Here is a 20,477-nt window from a genome sequence, read left to right as displayed (position 1 = left end):
TCGCTGGGAGGTGCCTTCAGCTGTGATGGACGATTCCGTCAGTGCGCGTGGAGCAGAGAGGTGACCCTCCGCCGGCAGGGGCCTCGTGCGATCAGTTGACGGCTTCGGGGGCCTCGTGCGGTCAGTTGACGGCTTCGGGGGCCTCGTGCGGTCAGTTGACGGCTTCAGGGGCCGAGACCACAGCTGCCAGAGAGGAGGGGTTCTGCTTCCAGAAGCCCCGGGCACGACGGCGCCATCGTCTCCTGCCGGAATTGCCAGCCGGCCGACGTCCGACCGGTCGCGCCTGCACACGCGGAGCCACGTGCTTCAGCCCCATCTCCTTCCTGTGAGGGGAGCGACTCTCCCGTGCGGGTTCTGTTCGCCGGAGGACCCCGGCTCGTCCACCGTCTTTCTGTTTCGGTGCCGCGCTCGGGGGTTTCTTCGGGGGGATATTCCGGTTTACTGATTCTCTCCTCAGCTGTGTTTATCTTTCAGTTATTTTTAAAAAGATTTTATTTATTTGGAGACAGAGAGAGGGCACACACAAGTAGAGGGAGCAGCAGAGGGAGAGGGAGAAGCAGGATCTCCACGGAGCAGGGCGCCCAATGCGGGACTCGATCCCAGCACCCTGGGATCACGACCTGAGCCGAAGGCAGAGGCTTCACTGGCGGAGCCCCCAGGCGCCCCATCTTCAGCTGTGTTGAATGTGCTACGAACCCTGACCTCTGTGGGGCGCCTGGGGGCTCCATCGGTGAAGCCTCTGCCTTCGGCTCAGGTCACGATCCCAGGGTCCTGGGATGGAGCCCCACATCGGGCGCCCTGCTCCGTGAGGAGCCTGCTTCTCCCTCTGCCTCTGCTGCTCCCCCTGTTTGTGTGCGTGCTCTCTCTGTGTCAAATCAATAAAAATAAAAATAAAATCTTAAAAAAATCAACCTATTCTCTGTCACACAAATTGTTTTATTTTCCTCTGCAATTCCTACTTGGCTCCTTCCTTCCTTCCTTTCACTTCTATCTCTCCCCCTGCATTTTCCCTGTTGTTTTTTCAATCTCTGTTTTCCTGGTGAGCAAGGTTGTAGTAAAGTCTGTGTCCTGGAACGGTGCTCGCCGACGTCATGGGTTTTCTCCACCGTGTGTCTGCTGGGGTCTGTTAACGCGGCCTCGTCTCGGCCTGTGCCTGCTTGGTTTTCGCCGCGTTTCCAAGGCTTTTGTAGCATCATCTCGATCCAGCACTTAGTAGGATCGTCTCCTTGTGAACCTGGGAACGAAGACCTCTTCAGGCTGCTCTGAGAACCCTCAGGGCCTGCTTATGCAGGGTTCAGACTGGGCCCTAACCTAGTCCCCGTGCGGCAGCCGCAGCCTGACTCCGTGCTGAACCCCGGAGGCTCTCCCCACGTTCCGGCCCCCTCCTGGCTCCTGCCCTGCTCCCTGCCCATGACGTCCTTCCCTCTTCCTGCAGGACTTGGCCCTGACAGCCAAAGCTTGCGTGTAGTCCCTTCTGTGCTTTATTTTTCTACGAAGCGTTTTCATTTTGTCTGTCTGTCAGCCTTCCCCACGGGGTTTCGACCATGTTGTTCGCGGCTTCCCTGTGCGTAATGGCCCAGGCACGTTGTCAGCAATCCACGCACATTTGCTGAGTGATTAAATAAGTGCAGGGATTGTGTTGACCAACTCAGGGTTTGGATAAATGAAATGTGTCGACGATGAAAGTATTTTCCCTACATGGTAAAAATTTTAAGAGCAAATTGGTAAAGACTGGTGTTCAAATACTTTTTTGCAACAGTTCCTTAAAATCATGGTAGAAATTAAGTGTAACTTAACAAATATACAAGTATTTTTGAAAGAACTCTTTAGAAAACTAAAAAAGGTTTTTCTATAATTTTAAATTTACCATAAACTATATGTCATCTAATTTGCATAGGGAAATCAGGGCTAATCTATGGAAATGTCTTATTAAATATTTCTTTCTTGAATGTAGCATTTTGATCTTCATGCAGAGATATTAGGGTTATCTTTAGATTATTCCAGAAAAATTTATAATGATTTTTTTCTACCAAAAATTCCTTCAAGGGCACAAGAGATTAATTTCTACTTCTAACAACTCCAAGACAAAGGAGCTGCTCGGATGTATTTTTAAGCTCGTGTGTTTTATCCTAAACATTTATGAAAAATTTATAGGTTACTCTGTAATAAACCTGTGCTTATTTTATTTTTATTTTTTAAAAAGATTTTATTTCTTTTTCAAGAGAGATCTAATGAGAAAGAGCATGAGCAGGCAGTGAGGGCAGAGGGGGAGAGAGAAGCAGGCTCCCCGCCGAGCAGAGAGCCCGATGCGGGGCTCGATCCCAGGACCCTGAGATCATGACCTGAGCCGAAGGCAGAGGCTTAATGGACCGAGCCCCCCAGGCACCTCCGTGCTTATTTTAATATAAAAATCACGCTGCATTAGTTACCAGCTGCATAAAAACAATCTTTTCTACCACCCTACTGGGTGGTTTTGCCGGATACCATTAGTGATCATCAACCTCAGGAATTCCTCCTGAATTCAGGCGGCTTGGCTCTCCGGCTCCGGCTCTGCAGGTCACTGTGACAGGACTTTGGAGACGAGAACTCTCAGAAACGTGGGCACACGTGGCGACAGGCTCCTCCTCCATCCCACGCACCACCCCTCCCCGAGGAGAGGGGTCTCGAGTGTGGTGGGGGGTGTCGGGCGGGGTTTGTGGACCGCTGCTGGTGGACATTTCGGTGAACCGTTGCTTGAGGCACATGGAGTGTGACGAGGCTCTGACCCCCCAGTGGCCCGTTCCTACTCCTTCGGGAAGATGCGTGCCGGGGCGGAGGCAGCCGGTGCCCTGCTGGTCACCGTCCCGTAGTTCCCATCACGTGCAACCAGGGGCCGGGACAGCTCAGGGCCGGGACATGGATTCCCCGGGTCCAGCTCTCGGCTTCTGTGTTCATCGCCGGAGCTTGCTGTGGGCATCGAAGTGGTGTCCCCAGCTGCTTGACGGAGCGCCCGTGCACGCCCCGCGCCGCCGGCGGGAACAGAGCTTGCGTCCCCCCACATCTCTCCTTGGCCTGGCGCGGAAACAGGAGACTTACCTCGGGGCCAGACGTGCAGACGAACCACCCTGTGCCCAGCACGACAGCCTCGAAGTCACTTTCTACTTCTTAATGTTATGAAGTAACATGACTCGTTGTAACATTAAAAGTAACATTATGTAATGTTTTCCTCAAGACGAGTATTCCGAGCCTACATTCTTACGAATTCTCACCGCCTCCTGGTCCTCGTCGTGTCGCGTGTGGGATTGAATGTGCCGAGAAAGACCCGAGGCGAGTCCCTTTAGGGGAGCCGCGCTCCTCCGGTGACATGGGACGCCGAAGGGTCGGGGCGTGGCCACCAGGGTGTGGTGTCCGTCCTCACGGTCTGCCCAGAAGGCTTGCAGACCCTCCGGCGGACATCAGTGCACACCCCGGCCCGTGTCCGTGGGGGACCCTTCTCAGCTCGGCTGCTTCCTGTGGCCCCGGGGCTGGCAGGGCCCCCGCTCGGTGGCGGGGCTGGATCCGCGAGCACGTGGACTGCGCCTTCTCAGCCGGTTCTGCAAACGGACCTCGAGGGAGTCTCCAGACAGCTTTCACGGGCGTGTGCGAATGAGCTGGTCCTTACCGTCCTGACACGCGACCGCGCTGTCTCCCTTGTGTGCGAAAGATCCCGACGTTTCCTTCCTGCATCGGCATGACTGCTGTCTGAGGGCCACCGAGGGCCGAGCCGTCGCTGCCGCCGAGAGCGTGCGGTGGAGGGGACGCCGTGGCTTCGGGTCATTGGCATCTCTCCAGCGACGAAAGCGCTGTTGTCAGTGTGGGCCGAAGTGTCCAGTCAGGTGGTCCTGGCTGTGGGGAGGGCTGAGTGTCCCCTGAGGCGGGGGCGGGGGTTCACACGGGGGTCGGGGGCTTTGCTTTTACCTGTGCCGCTCAACGGCTTCAGGTGACCTGAATGCCTCTAGTGGAGCTTTTTTTAAAATTTTAAATTCACTGCTTTTCGCTTGTAATTTAGAATTCCTGTTTTTATCTGTGTTCACGTGTTCCCAGTTGGTTCCAGCTTTGGTAGAAGGGACGGCCAGGCAGGCATGCGTGGGGCCCAGAGGCCGGATGGCAGCAGCCCCTCGTGGGACAGGCGCCTCCTTGGAGCACACGGGGTCCCCGCGGGTTTGCTGTGGAGACTGAAGAAGGTCTCCGAGGTCTGTGGGGACCCAAGCTGGGGACATCCATCCGCACGAACCGACTGGGACGTTGGGGCCCGCTCCAGGCTTGCGCCGGCTGCTGAGCCATAAGAAGGGAGTGTTCTTGGGGCGCCCGGGGGTCAGTCAGTAAAGCGTCTGCCCTCGGCTCAGGTCATGGTCTCGGGGTCGAGCCCCGTGTCGGGCTCCCTGCTCGGAGGAGAGCCTGCTTCCCCCTCTCCCATTCCCCCTGCTCGTCTTCTCTCTTGCTGTGTCTCTCAAATAAATAAAATCTTTTTAAAATGTAGTATTCTCTGCCATTTTGAGAAAAAAAAAGAAAGGAAAATTGAAGAGGTTGAAACTGATCCAAAGTAATATTTTATCAGAATCCCTAACGCGACCAACTGTCTAGAAAGTCAGCGTGGTCGTAGACTTGGAGTTTGAGGCGCGTTTGTGTGGCTCCTGACGCCTCGTGCTGCTGCAGTCCCAGGGCCTCAGCGGGGGCCCGACCCGCGCCGCCCCGACGCTGCCCCCCCTCAGCTCGTGTCGTCCGGCGTGCTGGCTCCGCGGGGGTGACGGTGCGGACACCTGGTCCGTGCTGCTGCAGGCCGGGGGCATCGAGACGACGTAGCCGCGCCCTCGAGCCGAGTTCCAGTCCCTGCTGCACGCGGCCTCTGGGGAGGCGGGTTCTCGGGCACCTGGAGAGCGTCCGTGACTCTGTGAGGTGGACAGCAGCGGCCGCCGCCCGCAGTCCCCTCCGGAACGCCGAGTCAGTGTGAACGCGACGGGCTCCACAGTGCTCGCTGGCCGTGTGGCTCGACCCTCACACCGGCCGTGTGCTGGGCGGCCGGGGTGGGCTGTCCCCGTCTTGCAGTGGGGACCCTGAGGCTCTGGGGGTCCGGGGCTGTGCACAGGGCCAGTGTGGGAGGCTACGGGCGGGCCGGCTTTGTGCCTGCGCGTGTCCGTGCTGCTCCCGACATGTGCCTCCTGGATACCTCGTGTGAGGACAGCACTGGGGCCGCGAGCCCTGCAACCCCCCGCATCCAACCCCCTGCCCTCCGTCAGAGACGCCTCCCGCGAGCGAAGCCGGTCGGGTAAGTCGTCCTGGTGGACACGCGCAGGACGGTGACACCATGATGTGGTCAAGGGTGTGTCCCAGTCTGCTCCCCCTCCCAGCCCCCGGTCCTCCATTTGGGAGGCACGGCAGCCCCCCTTACAGGCTTGTGTTCCTGCCCTTTTGCTGCCTACGTCCTGAGTAGCCGGTGGCCGACCCGGTAACAGCGGCCTGAGTTAGGACACTTGGGGCCGGCCGCGGGAGGGCACGAGTCCCGTGTCTACGGGGACAGAGTTTCTTACCGCTGAGGAGGGGCCGGTTGTGCCGGTAGGAGGTGGGCAGCTGGCCGACGTCCTCGGTGCGGTGGCTCATGACCCGGGAGAGGTGGCCCGTGTGGCGCAGGCTGCCCACGATGATGCTGTGCAGGTACACGGGCTCGATGAAGTGGCAGAGCAGCGCGCCCTGCAGGCCCAGCACGTTCCACCTGCGGGGAGAGGGCGTCAGCGTGGGCAGTGGGGCGGTGGGACCCCTCCTTCCCCACCTGCGGTGCTGGCTACCCCCGCCTGCCCGCCCCTCCCCCCGCTGGCCGGCCGCATGCGCCCCCCGCCTGCCCCAGACCACCACCAGCCTGCCCCCCTGCATGGTCCTGGCGCCCTGTCGGGCAGGCTGAGGCCGGAGGTCCTGTGACCCAGTGGAGTGGCCCGGGCTGCTCTCGGCCACGCACGTGGCTGGCGGGGCTCTGGCTTTGACGGACGACGCGAGTTGTTAGATGGCAGGGAAGCCCTAGTCCTCTCAGTGACTCGAAACTTAAAAAAAGACACTCTGTCCCCAAAGCGAATCTGAATTTTTCGTGAGGTTAGTGGGCGGATATCAGAAATGGAGTTTATTTATTTCAGTTTTGGGCAAAATCGCTTCTTCTCCTTTTGTCCTCAGCAGTCAGAGGGACCTGTCGTGTCGTTACGTGACATGAATTAACGGCCGTGTTTTGCTCCGAGGAGGATGTTGATTTTCGAAGCCCAGACCAGACAGGAAGGACAAGGCCGTCCTTCTCCGAGATAAATGCAGCCCTGGGCAAGCGCGCTTGCTTCTGCAAGCAAAGACGACAGCAGCGTTTGGAGATTGTTTTCCCCCTAAACTTGGGTGGTACAAGGTGACACGCACGTGTTTGAGGCAGCATTTCGTCGTTTCCGCTGTAAATAACGTGTCTAAAACCCAGCCTCCACCAGCGGCAAACACTATGCAGCTAATTTCTTACATCATCATTCTTTTCATTAATTAACATTTCTCCGCTGTTAGAGCAATTATTGTGGTGCCTCCATGCCGTACATTTCTTTTCTTGATTAATAAGGAGTCATTATATTTCCCTTTCCCGAAGCAGTCAATTAACACAGAATCTTTTCCATTAATTACCGAACGGTTAAAACCAGCATGCCCTACCTGGAGAGCAATCTGCTCCCGGAACCTGTGACACCAAGTGCTTTAAAAAGTTCTCTTTAAATTTTATTCCAAAAACACAAGCAATTTAGCCGGCGATATTAATTTGCCTCCAAAGCATTGCGGTGAACGAGAGCCATGTTTTAATCTCATGCAAGAAAAGGCAGCCATCTGGCGGGCGAGGGCCGGGAGAGCGAGTCTGCACTCTCCCCACAAACGCAGGTCATTAAAGTAATGTGTTCATCTACATAAAACTCAAATGGAATATAAAAGGTAATATTTATATACAAACAATTTAGTCCTACCATTTGAACAGTCATTGGTTTTATGAAACATTGACTTTAGTCTATCAGATTTGCATAACTTCACTTAAAAAATAATTGTGGTCATTTCTGTAAGTCACATCCTTTCTTTCGGAAGGACCGAAATGGCTGTTCACACACACACGCACACACACACACGCGCACGCGATTTCACCGACGCGGGTGTCCGTGAGCTTCGGAGGAGCCGCGCGAGGTCTTCTCGCCGGTCGTCGGGGCCATCACTTGGCGACACGCCGCCTGGACTCCCGCTCTGACAGGCCAGCGGCGCGGTCGGGGGCTGCCTGTCCCTCACTTCTCATGGATAAAGTACAGAATTTCAACAAATTCATGGATAGGAGGGTATTTTGGGTAGTTTGTTTTGTTTTGCTTTTGCTACGCGCACTTCCCGTGGAAGGAACACTGCTGTTTCGGAGCGGCGACCGAGGGACTGGATCCTTCCCTTAAGTCTGAGACCAGTATTTGCAGGCAGTGCCGGCGAAGTGAGGAGAAGCCAACAAAGTCACTTCGGCTAGTGTTTTAGTTTCCTCCTTTTTGGATTTGCAGAAGTGGGAAAGTATGCCGAGAAGAGGAGGAGGTCTCTTCGGCCATGCGAGGTTTCGATCTTTACACTTTGTTCCCAAGCCCGGCAGAGGCTTGCTTGCGTTGCACGTGTGGCTGCACACGGCTCCCGGAGAGAAAGTGGCGGACGCCGTCAGTCCGCAGGCACGATGCGAGGCTCCCGGCGGTGGCCGAGGGCTCTGCGGTGCAGCCCACGTGTGTCCTGGCTCCGATGACGAGAGAGACGTGATTCAAAGCAGAGAAATGGACATTTCCCCCGTCGATAACAAAGCACATGCCTGAAGCATGGCAATAAATGAGTATTCTTGAGCAATAAAATGAGTATTCCCGGAAGAGACAGTGCCGTCCTGTAGACCTTTGGGTGCTGGCTTTAAGCAGAACATCTGGAGTGTTATCGGGGTGCTTCTGATTCTGCAGGATTGTCTAAAAACAAGTGACTTCCATATCTGGTTTTGTCTTGATAACCTTTAAAATAAAGAGAAAGTCTGCCTCCTCCTCACCCTGCTGCAGGAGTTTGAACTCACTCCAGTAACGTGATTGGGAAAACCAAATGTCTTCCTGAACATAAAAGGGACTCATCAACAAAAGCAATGAATACTGTTATGCTGAAAATAAATAAAAAAATAAATTTAAAAAAAAGGGGAGACTCTTCAGCGTTCCGGATTGAAGAAAATACGGTGCCTTTTGTTCAAACAGCAGATATTTCTGCAGTGTTGACAGAGAAAAAAAATCCCATGTCTGGTTTTCAATATAGATAATCCGCAATAAATGTGTTTCCACCTGTTTGTCAGTCACAGAAATACCAGAGACGTGCAGGACATGGAGAGAACAGCTGCCGCCCTTTAACTGAGCGACGCACGCTCCTTGCACAGTCTGGATCTTGGCCTCTAAGACTCAGCAGGGACAGTCACAGGGATGAGCCCTACCCCAGAGGGTCACTACCTGCGCGCCCTGGCCCATAAGACAGGGGACTGGGGTTCCTGTCACGTGTTTCGGACAGTTGGGGTTCTTGCCTGTTCCTGTACCTCCCTGCTGTGGCCCTCCAGGGTGGTGTAACTCCCCTAAATTACAGGGATGTCTACGGCACCGTCTTCAGGTACGATCAGAACAGACGCTTACTTGGCGTGAGACAGAAACATCGATCCGCGGAACGAACAGAGCCCGGAAACAGTCCGCGGTGCAGGACCTGAGGACGCGCACCGGGCAGAGGGCAGAGGCGGTCTGGCCAGCTCGTGGTGCCGGGAAAACCGGCCGGACCCGCAGCGGAATGAGGCTGGACCTCTTTCTCCCAGCACACCCGAAGCCCACGCCAGACGGATTAAAGACGTGAATGTGAGACGGCGGCTGGGATGAATCTTGGAGGAACTGTCCTAAGTGAACGAGTCAGAGAGAAAGATCCTGCACGAGCTCACTTGTCCGTGAAATTCAGAAAAGCCGAACTCCCAGAAACAGAGTAAAGTGGTGGTTGCCGGGGGCTGAAGGGCGTGGGGGAAGGAGGGAGATGTTGGTCAAAGCGCACGAACTCTCAGAAGAGAAATCCGTTTGGGGATCGAGTTACAGCACGGAGACTGTGTTTAGTAAGACCGTATCATATACTTGAGATGACGAGGAGTAGATCTCGAAGGTTCTTGCCACAAAGAGGAAGTGGTAACGGCAGCGTGCTGGCGTGTTAGCGAAAGCTTCGGTGGCGACTGTGTCCCCCGCATCGACGGCACTTTCTGCGCCTTAAACTCCCGTAATACTGTGTCGGTCACGTCTCCGTGAAGCGGGGGTTACGTACTTGCTTCGCGTTTTTCCTCCTCCGCAGGACAGCTTGCCCGTCGTCTGAACGTATAGCCACACCCGGCTGGGAAGAACCCCCAGACTCTGCTCCGCCCATGAAGTCCAGGTTGCGGCAGGAGGCATGAGGGAGACCCAGCGCTCCCTGTTCTGCCGGAATGACCCAGCGTCGCAGCCGGGTGGCTTCCAGCTTCGGTGCACGCTGGGCTCATGTCGGGGGCTCTGAGACTCCCTTGGTGCCAGGTGCCCCCACACTCGGACATCATGGGGCCGGGGTGCAGACAGCATCCGCCTTGCCGGTGCCCGATGCCGCAGTGATTCTGACGCACGACAGGCCGAGACCCTTCTGCGGCCAGGCGGTCGGCACAGACGTTGGAGTCAAAAGCTCAGGGCAAACCCCAGGTGTGACTTCCGTGAGCTGCATTCCTGTGACCACTTTGCTTGCTGTGCTGGACGACAGCCTACAGCAGCGGTCCTTGACATGTGGGGTCTGGACTGGCTTATCTGCATCACCGGGGACTTGAGAGAAATGCACACTCTGGGCCCCATCTCAGACGGACGGACTCGGAAGCTCAGGGCTGGCAGAGCGAGCTTCAACGAGCCTTCCAGGGGGTTCTCCGCTGCTACGCTTAGAATGCTGGGTCCTGTGCCGAGTGCATGGTCATAACGTAGCGTCTGCTTCTCAGTCATTTCAGAGTCTGCAGGAGAGGACTTCCTCCCTCCCAGTCTGGGCGTCGGTACCTGCCCCCCGGTCCTCAATCACACCCTTCCTCTCCCACCCCTTGACCAGGCGGGTGACATGCACAAGTGGCCCATCCCGTTGCCCGTCTGCTGGGGGGGACTTTCCCAGCAAAAGGGAAGGGCCAGACCATGAACTCCTCCACTCAGGGACGCCACCGCTGGGGATCCGCAGGCCACAGGTACAAGCACAGTCGCGAGAGAATAGTTGGCCGTTGCAAAGCAAACAAAGCAACACGGAAGGCCTGGAATCATCTAACGGCTACTTAGTAGGGGCTGTTAAATAATTACCGTCCACTCCTGGAGGAGCTTGGATATGGCCGCCCGCAGCTCACCTGCCGGCCAGGGACACGGTCACTGCCTTCTGTCCATGCTGCTCTCTGTCCTCACTGCTCTCCGGCCGGCCCCCTCTGCTCCCTCCCTCAGACGCCGTGAACTGGTCGACTTAGGGAACTCACCATTTCCGTGGAAACCACATGTGTTGTCCCCCTGCTCTCGCTCACGCTACCACGTCCTTCTGAATTCCAGCCAAGCAGTCCAGGAAGGGGACTCAGTCCACAGCCTGGCTGAGCTCCTAGCTGCCCGTCGACCCCAGCTGGCCAGCCGTGTGAGCGTGCCGTATGGAGAGCGGCCCCTGACCCCAGGGGCTGCCCGCGCAGATGCCGTCCGATCCAGCCCCCCGCACATGGAAGGTTTGCCTGCAGAGCGCGTGGTGTGTTTCAGGCCCCTCTGTTTTGGGACGGTTGTTACAGATAGTGGATACCTGTCTGCTCTGAGGTGACCTCTGGCTACCGGTAGGTCCTCAGGATGTCTGTGTGTGTCATGGCGCTCAGAGTCCCCTGGACATCGGCAGTGACGGCAGAAGCTGGGGATACAGGTGTCCTGGTGGTCGGGCTTGGGTCAGGATGATGTCCTGCCACTTTGGGTTATTTTCAGCTGAAAGAAATTACTTCTGCTTAACACACGGTCTCATGTCTGTTTTGCAGAAACCTACCTGGGCCGTGTCCTCTCTCGACCCAACATTTCTGTCTGCAGCTGCCCGACAGACTGAGTGTCCGCAGGCCGGCCAGACGGAGAGCAGTGCGGTGACTCGGTTCTTCCGACCGTGCCTCTCCGGTCCCCGTGCCAGTGCGTGCGCGTCCTGCATGTGGGGTTTCCGGGGTGCGTGGGGTTTCTGTGCTGATTGAGCCACAGGCCGGTGTCCCCATCGCCAGCTCCAGGCTCCGGCTGGCTCCCAGAGCTCTGGGCCCCATGGCCCTCCTGAGAGGGGCTGTATTTGGCCCCTGGTTCCTGGAGGACAAGTGTCTCTTTTACTCTAGGGAGCGCCTTTCGTTCCTTTTGTGGAGATGGAGCTGGAAGGTGAAGCTCTGGCTGCTGTGTGTGCCACGAGCTCCTTCTGCCCAGACCTGCACTCGAGGCTCTCTCTTCTCAAGTCCCCAGACATGGTCTCCCCCCTCGGTCCCATCATCAGGACCCCACCATGTCCTGCTGACGCTGTACCGTGCATGAGATGTCCGTGGCCTTGACTCACATGGTCGCTTCACCGATCCCTTTGCTTTCCTGGGACCAAGGTCTTGTCTCCTGTAGGGCCAACCAGATTTCCAGATGATTTTGCAGAAACTGAGCTTCCCAGCCGTTTGTAGCGTCCGGGGTGGGGCGGCGTGGAGCTGTGCAGATCCGTGTTGCTTTAGGTACAAGAGGTGAGGCGCCAGATACAGTGTTTGTACTGGGAGCGTGTTCCTGATGTCACCGCTGGGGCTTCTGTAAGGCTGGGTGTGGGCAGACTGCCACCACGTCTTCGGTGCCGGAAGCGTAGCAGGACTGTTGAATCGGGCATCCTGGGGTGGGTGTTTGGGAGGACGCCTTTTAAAAGGACCTGTATCTCCAGAACGGAAAGATGAGCAGCACTGTTGCTTGATTTCCGTGGAGCGGGGAACATTCCAGCATAGGACGACCACCGGCAGATCGGGGGCAGGGGGCTGGTGGCGGGGAGCTGAGAGGCGCCGCCCACAGCTGCGGTCAGGAGGAGGAAGTCACTCTTCACCGTCTGAAATCCGAGTTTAGAAGTCAGACAGTGCCCTCCTCCCCGGAGAACAGCTGTAATTTTTTACAGTTCATTTTATGGAGAAAGTTTTAATCTGTTCATTTAAAGACACATTGCAATCAATAATCAAGCTCAGGTACTTAAAATTAGAAACCATAGCTAAAGGAACATTAGTTCCAGAAGATTTACACTTTTATGTGCCGCTCAGATTTGAATCCTGCGAGCAGAGGCAGAGCGCCCTGCTTTGGTTCCCTCCTTGCAGGGGGCGGCGTGCGCCGTGGGAGCGCGCGTGGGTGGGCGACCGCGGCGGGAGAAGCAGAGCGCGCATTCGGGAAGGCGCCCACGACAGGGCCGTTAGCTGTCCCCCCCCACGGTCTCGCGGAGCCGCGGCACCTGCGCTCTGCTGTCTCTTGGAGGAGTCGGATGCTCTCGGGGGCGCAGTTACCCTCCTCGTCTGCGCTGCGGAAGGTCGGCTGCCGTGGTGGCCGGGCAGCGGCTGCCTCTCTGTCGTGACGCTGTCCTCACCGGGGAATGGGTGGAGGCGTTGCGGGAGCTGACTTTACTGTGACTTGGTCTCATTGCATGATTTTCCAAAGACCACACGAGCTGGGCTAAGCGAGCAGCACCTCTCACCTCTGGGGGTCTGGTCTCCCGGGGTCGTGGCGGCACACACCACGTGGGGGCTGGAAACAACAGCCACGGATTCTCTCTCAGCCCGAGGCTCCAGCCTGAGGTCCAGGTGTGCTCGGGGTTCTGGGGAGGCCAGACCAGGCCTTTCTCTGATCCCTGTTGGGGGGTTGCCGCTGGCCGCCCTGCTGTTCTGTGGCTTGTAGACACGTCATCTCCTTGTCGCCGGGTCCCCTCCTACAAGGACCCATGTGGCTGAACCCAGAGCCAACCAGAATCGCCCCTCGTGCTCGCCCCACACCCGAGGGCACTTCCACAGGTTCTGGCTGTGAGGACGTGGACATACTGTTTCAGGGACCACTGTTCAGCCTGTGGCATCTGCTGTGGCCCATCGGGAGGTCCCATCCCGTCTCATCTGCGAGCACCTACTGGTTACCCTTCACCGTGGGTGGGCTCTGTGACCCTCGTAGGGGAGTGTGTCCGGTGCGAAGCCTTCGTGTGAGGATGTCATGGGCTCCATCATTCCCCGTAGCCATCGGGAGAAGCTTCCGGATGCCTGGGAACAGGGAGCTGTGCCCATGGGCCGCCCCGAGGCCGGAGCTCCACGGACCCTGAAGGCGCCGCGCAGCGCCCCGTCTGCCGAGGGGATGGCCAGCGCGGCGGCCCTGACGGCTGAGTTCGGGGGGAGCGGACGCTGGCTGCTGCTGTCTGTCCCCGCCGGGGTATTGCTGTGTGTCTCTCCTCTACTTTCCCCCTTTTCCTCGTGTCTCCTCCCTGCGTTTGACTCAGTAACGGGGAGCCGCTCCCCGAGCTCGGCTTCGGCAGTCGGGCGTGACGCTTGTCTCCTGGTCTCGCTCAGCGGCCCCTTCGTCTGCAGGCGGCAGACCCCCAGTGTCAGGGCATCGCGGGGCGCCCACCATGCGGAGCTTTGCGGTTGGTTTGGTTTTCCTACGAGGCCAGTTCAGCCACGAGGGACGGACTGTCCCCGACTGGAGCCCTGGGACTGACTTATCTTTGAGACAGCATTTCTGCCATTTGTACAGAATCTACAGAGAAATGGTTTCACTTTGAAAAGTCTCTGATGACCCAAGAATGTCCATGGTGATTGACAACTGTGTCCCTAACAAAAGACACCAGATTTTCTTTTGTGCTATGTTCAGGGTCAGGATTATTTTTAGGGGGAATAATTTAGGCTGCATGTCCCCATTCTGAGGCCCTGGGGTGTCTTTCCCCAAGCACGGGGCAGCAGAGACCTCTCGCGTGACCCAGGACGCCTGGGTCTGCACTGCTCGGCTCTCGGGCTTGGGGCCCTCTCCCCTCCCGCTGCACGGGACGCCCCAGGCGTTACTTTCCAATGGAGCCAAGCGTGACCTCCGTCAGGCAGCTGGGAGCCCGCGCGCTGAGCGAAGCCTTCAAGAACGCGGGCGTGGTTCGCTGTGCTGACTTGCGCAGGACGCCCCGGCGCTCAGGCTTCTCCAGCTGCAGCCCCACACCTTCGACAGGAGTTTAGTGACTGTGACATCACCAGGCCCACAGCTGCCCTTTTCACCTTGGACAGTCCCCTCAACTAGAGAAGCCGGGCCTGCATCTGTGGCCGGGGCCTCTGCCCGTGCTCTCCGCGTCCTGCGTCCGCTCACAGCAGCCGCCCAGACTCTGCAGTTTCTGGCACTCTCCCAGTGTGCCCAGGGCCACCCTGCACCGCCCCAGGCCACGAGAGCTCCACCCTCCTGACTGTGGGGCCCTCACCGTCCTTCCACGGGGCACAGGACTTAGGTCTGTTGCTTCTGGGTGGCCTCTTCGTGTCTCAGAGTGGCTGTGAGTGTCACGTCCGTGGGAGTCGCCCAAGCCCGGCAGGTGCTCCAGAATTTCCATGGAGTGCACACGGGTCACGCACGGAGGCAGGGGGTGGTCTCAAGGTGATGTGGGGGGGGCCCGCCCCGCGCTGAGCACGTCCTGTCGCAGAAGTTCGGATCCCAGAGGGGGCCGCCGAGGTGGTGTTCCGGGGGGCTGGGGGCCAGGCGGGGTGACAGCCTCCAGTCCTCCTCATGGGGGAGGAGAGTTGCCTGTGGAGAGAGAGAAGGACTGCAGCCCCCCTCCAGCGACGAGACCACTGCCTGCCCTGCATGATTCCCAGCCTCGTGGACGAGCCCCGTGCCGCTGGTGTTGGAGGGACGGAGCTTCCTCTGCAGTGAGGCGCTCGTCTCCAGTGGAGACCTGGGGCACTCAGGGGTACGGTCTGTCGCCCCGCTTCCCGTTCCCACGGACGGGCCCCCTGCCGCTGCAGGGCCACGGGGGAAGCCAGAAGCCCAGCGGAGGGCGGAGAAGAGCAGCTGGCAGGACGGGAAGGAAAGGTGAGGCGCTATCCGACGGCCGGCGTCCAGGACGTGTGTGCACGGTGCTCTACGGCGCGCTGCAGCCACGGTAAAAGCTTGAAGCCTTCTGTCACGTTTTGCTGTAACCCTGTCTTTGCACCATCTCAGCACTGACGGTGTGACGCGGTACCTGTTGTGACTCAGGAGATCGCGCTCAGAACGTCTGTGGGCTCTCATTCATGTCGCGTGGGTGTCTTTGATCCAAAACCGACACCTGTGTGTTGCCTTGGATCTCGGAGGGAAGCAAGCAGCTGTGCTGGTTCAGATCTTTGGATAGAGCCGCTCCCTTCGCGATTCATGGACGTGGGGGCCGGGTTTGCAGGAGGAGTACAGATTGGTCTCTTGGGTGCCCTTCTCTTCCTTCACTAAAGATACAAGTTTATTCACCCGTTTCCCTCCAAATAAACGCACCTGCATTACGTGGCGAGGTCAGTGCCCCACAGACCCGCCTCTGTCACCACGTGGACGTGACTCGTGGGTCCCAGCAGCACCTGGGCTAAGAGCCTTGGCCGGTCCCCAGGGAAGCGTGTCTGTCCCGAGAGTAAACCCTGCGGTTTGCTGCCGGCGGAGTGAGGGCCCGGCAGAGGCTGCGTCCCTGCGTCTGCCGAGCCATCTCTGGAGCTAGGGGAGGGGGGCAGGCCCCCAGGTTCGGGATCCCACTGGGCCCCCTGTGCTGTGCTGCCCACGTGGGAAGCCGTGGCCGCCCCGGACAGGGGGTTCCAGCTGCGCAGCGTTCCCTGCTCGCCGATGGGACGCACATGTGCGCGCCACGTGGGGGCTCAGGACTAAGGGTGTGGGGCCTCATCCGAGGGACGTTGGTGCGTCCGAGAAGCCCCCATCTTCCTGGCGGTTTTCTGCAGTGACTGACGTGAGTTTCTGGATATTTGCGGATAACTGTCCTCAGCAGCTGCTGCCGGCACTGGTCACCTGCTCTCCGTCTCCTCCACAAATGATCCCGCACAGACGCTGGGGGGGTCTCCGTCCCCCGTCCACCTGCCTGTTTCTCCTGCGAGCACCACTCCAGCTTTGGGGGGGGCAGGCAGCCCCACGGGACCCACGAGTGACCTGTCGGATTCCGTGGGGACGGGCTCTCCTGAGCAGTGCAGGTGGAAGCCAGATGCCCTTGGTGGTGGTCGGGGGGAGCACCGATAGTCCCCCCAGAAATCTGGGTTAGAGAGCAAGTGAGTAATCACCGGGGGAAGGGAGCTGGGTTTAGGGATTGGCAATGGAAGGGGAGAAGGACGAGCATGTGATGACCGCGTGGCCAGTTTCAGGCCAGTGGCTGCAGGAACAGGAGGGGATGAAGCTGGAGGCTCCAAGGAAGGCGGGTGGCACGGGTGGGGTCGGTTGCGAGCGGCTGTCCCTGTCGCAGTGGGGGCGGGGACAGGTGGGACACGGCCACGACGGGTCGTGGCCTCCTGCGTGGGATGAGCCTTGTCTGTGCGTCTCCCGCCTTCACACACACGCCTGTGTGGGTTCCTGCCTTCGCGCGCTCACTGCGTCCCGAGGGAGAGGACGCACACGTTGTCGCGTCTCCGTGACTGAGACCTACGGCTCTGACGGGTGTGGGGAACAGCCAGCCCCCCCGCCCCCCCCGCCAAAAAAGGGCACCGCTTTGCAGCCTCTGCCCATTCCCGGGGTGTAATCACCACGGCCGTGGCCGGTTTCACGCGACTGGTGCGGAGCCCTGACCCGGGTTTGGGGCTGGACCCGGCGTGGGCGGGCGTTTCGCGCACCTCCCTCGTGCGGACACCGTCTGTGCGAAACGCGGAAATGTGGGAATAGCATGATTAGGAAGGGTTGAGTTTTGACTGTTTTTTGCCTGTTTTTGATATAACTTTTTTTAGTTGAAAGTTTTTGTTATTTGACCCTTAAGGACAACTGTGTTTACCCGTCTGCTTTCAAGATTGCCTGATGACCGTCGGCTCTCGTGGGCTGAGTTGGCTCAGCAGCCGTGCGCAGACTGGAGAGCTGAGGGGGCCCCCCCGGGAGGAGAGACGTGACTCCCACGTCCGTGTGCTCAGAGAGAAGACGCGGTTGGGGGCAGGAGGGCGGTGGGTGAGGGCTTGGAGGGGTGAGTGAGGAGGGCTCGCTACCAGACGTGCGCCCGGGAGCTCGGCGCATGGAGAGGGGCTTCCTGTGGGGCTGCGGTCCTTCCCCTCCCGGGTCCGTGCAGGGAGAGCGCGCTGTCCTTCCGGCCTGCCCCGGGCCGTCGCTGGCCCCAGACACGAGCGTCTTCCTCAGCGCGGTCTAGACTCCTTCTCAAGCCAGGACCGTGTCTGACGCCCCTGGCGAGATGCCAGCTGGCCTTTGGTTCCTCTGGCAGGTTTGATGAGAAAGGGCGGAGCCCGACTCCGCAGCACACCCGTGCACGCCGGCGCGGCGTGGGGCTTCTCCCGCGATTCACCGGCCGCCGGTCGACGTGTGGATCCCACAGACAGCGAAGTCTCAGGGCTGCGGCATTAATTCACCTTTTTTCTAGGGACTCAGTTAATTTAGAAACCCGATGTGATCTCCGGGCAGCGAGAGAATTTCAGTTAGGTGAAAATTACCCCCCTTTTCCTGCTTCATGAATAGACGAGAATATTAACAAGGAGGAATACATTTTCTTCTGAAAGATGAGCTGCTTGACGGATCCGGGCCTTTCCCTTTGATGCAGAAATCGGTGGCTTGATTTATTGTCATTAGACTGTCTGTTGCCTCTGCGGGCCCAGAGCCGAGCCGCAGCCCGGGACGTAAATGGCTCCATTTCTGCTGCAGCCATTGGCTGAGTCCCAGGAGAGCTCGGTTTGTCCCTGAGCCCGGCACATCTGGGGAGGCAGGGACCCCGTGTGCGGGGCCTGCGGTGGCCGCCTCTTGCTCTGCCTGGCCTCACCTGCCTGCCCCCGCCAGCCCCGTGCTGGGCCTCCCAGGGAGAAAAGCTGCATCTCACCCGTGCTCGGGGCCTGGGGGCAAAGGTCTGCGGGGCGGCGGGGGTGTGCCCAGCCTCGCGTGAGGCACCGTTTGCGGTGAACACACAGTCCCACCTCACTGAGTCTGCCCCGGGAGTGCCGGGGAACCACGCCAGGGAGGGCGCACCTTCCCTGGCTCCTGGGAACTCCCCACCCGGCCTCCAAGTCTGTCCCCTGGATCGACTCTGGCCCCTCCTGAGCCTCAGTGTCCCCCCGCCCCTTAACTCGGCCTCCTGCCTCCTCAGTCCTGTGGGTTCCAGCCCCAAGCCCTCCCAGGCCGAAGGTCTTGGGGGCAGCCATGTGGCTGAAAGTCAGGGTGGCGGGGGGCTTGCCCCAAGGCCACAGTGTTCTAGTTCATGGATTACACATTAATCCGTGGATCTGAGGGTCACTCTCAGCAAGGCTTTCCACCACCAGCCTGGTGCTCTGGCCGCCCTTATGGTGGCCACACCCTGCTCGGTGGCCACACCCTGCTCTGTGGGGGCAGAGGTGACAGGAACGCTCCCCATGGGGCTGGCGCGTGTGGGGCAGCACGGGAAGGGGGTGGTGGTGGGGTCGCGAGCAAGGGGGCCCCTCCTTGAACAGAAAGTGCCTTTGAGGGGCACCTGTCTGCCCTTTAGCAACCCCTTGCCCTCCTGCTGGCTCCCCACCGAGACCCTTCAAGGGGGGGCTTTTGAGATTCCTTCTAAAAAGAGATTCTCTTACGGAGCGGGGAGGACTTCCAGCCGGCGGCGGTACAGGGGGATGCATTTCCTGGAAGGTCCTTCAGTCCTTAGAGAACAGGAAGAGGCCTGCCTGACAGGGCGCCCCACAGTCGGAGAGCTGCCCCAGGACGCAGGCGGCCCCTGGGGCGGTGCTCAGCGACGGTGGGCCTGAAAGCACCGTGTGGCTCCCGACGGACCAACGGGCCAGGCTGGTGCAGGGGGACAGGCCGACGTGGACCGAGGCTCTTCCATATGTGTTTGCCGCCGGCGGCAGCTGGGGGCAGCTGGCCCGTGCTCAGTGGAGCACTTGAAGCCGGGAGCGCGGCCTGTGACCTAGGACACCCCTCCCCGCCCCCACAGATGCCTTCTCCATTCTGCCCTCACTCAGCCCCGCCAGGCCGCAGCCACCTGGGTGGAGGTGAGCAAGGGGCTGTTACCTGGCGATCTTGTCCGTGCAGGACATGGTGACGAGCTGCTCACCCAGCAGGACACCGTCCCACGTCTGTACCGCGCTGGGGCCCCGGACGGGGACGGTCCCTTCCCCAGACTCGATCTTCGTGCGCAGGTGCCCGCGGAGCTTCCTGACCACGTGCTTGCTGCTGGTCACTAGGAGGCGAGAGGGGGCCGTGAGCCTGCTGCTGCGGAGCCCGGGAGTCCCTGCCTGGAGCCATGTGGGGACGGGGCCGGTCCCCACAGACACCTGCCCGGGTCAGCTGTTGGGCTGGGGAGGCACAGATGAGTGCCCCGTGGAGGGTGGGGGCTGGTGTAGAGCTGTGCTCCAGAGCGCCCCCTCTACACCGGCCCCGACGTCCCCTAAAGGCCCCGGGGCCGTCAGTGTCGGAGGCCCGAGCGCTCCGACCGCCCAGTGAGCCAGCGCGGCCGCGCTGCACGAGGTCCTCGGGGCTCAGCCATGCGAGGGCCCTGCCGTCCGCTGCTGCGAGATGCTGCTCTCTGCCCTCTCCCAGCCATCTAAAGATCGCTCCCGCACCAGCTGGAAAGGCCGTGGTGGGATCTGGCCCGAGGGCTGTGCTCTGTAGACCCAGGAGAGGTTTTCATCCTGGCTGCATTGTTTTCTAGCTGCGTAACCTCGGAGAGGGTGCTTGTGACCACTGCGACACAGTCCTAAACTCGGGCTAATACTGGTGCCTGCGTCCTGGGCCGTGGGGACGGATGAGCTCAGACGGGCACACGCAGCGGGGCGTCCGCGCTCACCCAGGGTCTGTAGGACACACGACGAGGTGGAGCCTATGAACTGGTCCCTGTGGGCCCTTCATGCCCTCATCCCCTGTTCTGCTCTCCTTTCCAGAGCCCCCTAGCATGCGTGTGCACATAGACACACACACACTGCGCACCCCACACCCCACAGTTATTTGGAGAAATACCATGCGTAAAGGGAAGATTGTTTTGATTCTCTCTTTCCATAAAAAGTTCTGCACGTTAAGCCTGGATTATACTGGAATATGGAAGTGGTTAAGTGATTTGCATACAAATGATATTTAATATAGTGATTCTAATATTTACATATGTATGCTGACGTGGGTGGATATTAAAGATACTTTCTTTACAAAGTTTCGATATTAGTTTTGAAGTTGTGGAAATAGGATTTCTGCCTTATTTATCCTTACTGAGGCATCAAATAATAACATGTGGATTTATATGTGTATCTTCTTTTACAAGTCTCAAAATAATTGGCAGGATATTTT

At 58.8% G+C, this 20,477-nt stretch overlaps 1 protein-coding gene across 1 annotated transcript in view; it reads right to left on the bottom strand.

The window, feature by feature from the left end:
* The window catches only part of ADARB2 (adenosine deaminase RNA specific B2 (inactive)), a 112,703-nt gene that overhangs the window by 10,705 nt on the left and 81,521 nt on the right, over positions 1-20,477 (bottom strand). The window contains exons 9-10 of the mRNA XM_044228311.1: positions 19,212-19,380; positions 5,547-5,728 (exon numbers count right to left, since the gene is read on the bottom strand). Of these exons, the coding sequence (XP_044084246.1) occupies positions 5,547-5,728; positions 19,212-19,380 (351 nt within the window). The remainder of the gene's footprint in view (positions 1-5,546; positions 5,729-19,211; positions 19,381-20,477) is intronic.

This window comes from Neovison vison, chromosome 12 (assembly GCF_020171115.1).
Source record: "Neovison vison isolate M4711 chromosome 12, ASM_NN_V1, whole genome shotgun sequence".
Classification (NCBI taxonomy): domain Eukaryota; kingdom Metazoa; phylum Chordata; class Mammalia; order Carnivora; family Mustelidae; genus Neogale; species Neogale vison.
This window is presented reverse-complemented; position numbering and strand designations above follow the sequence as displayed.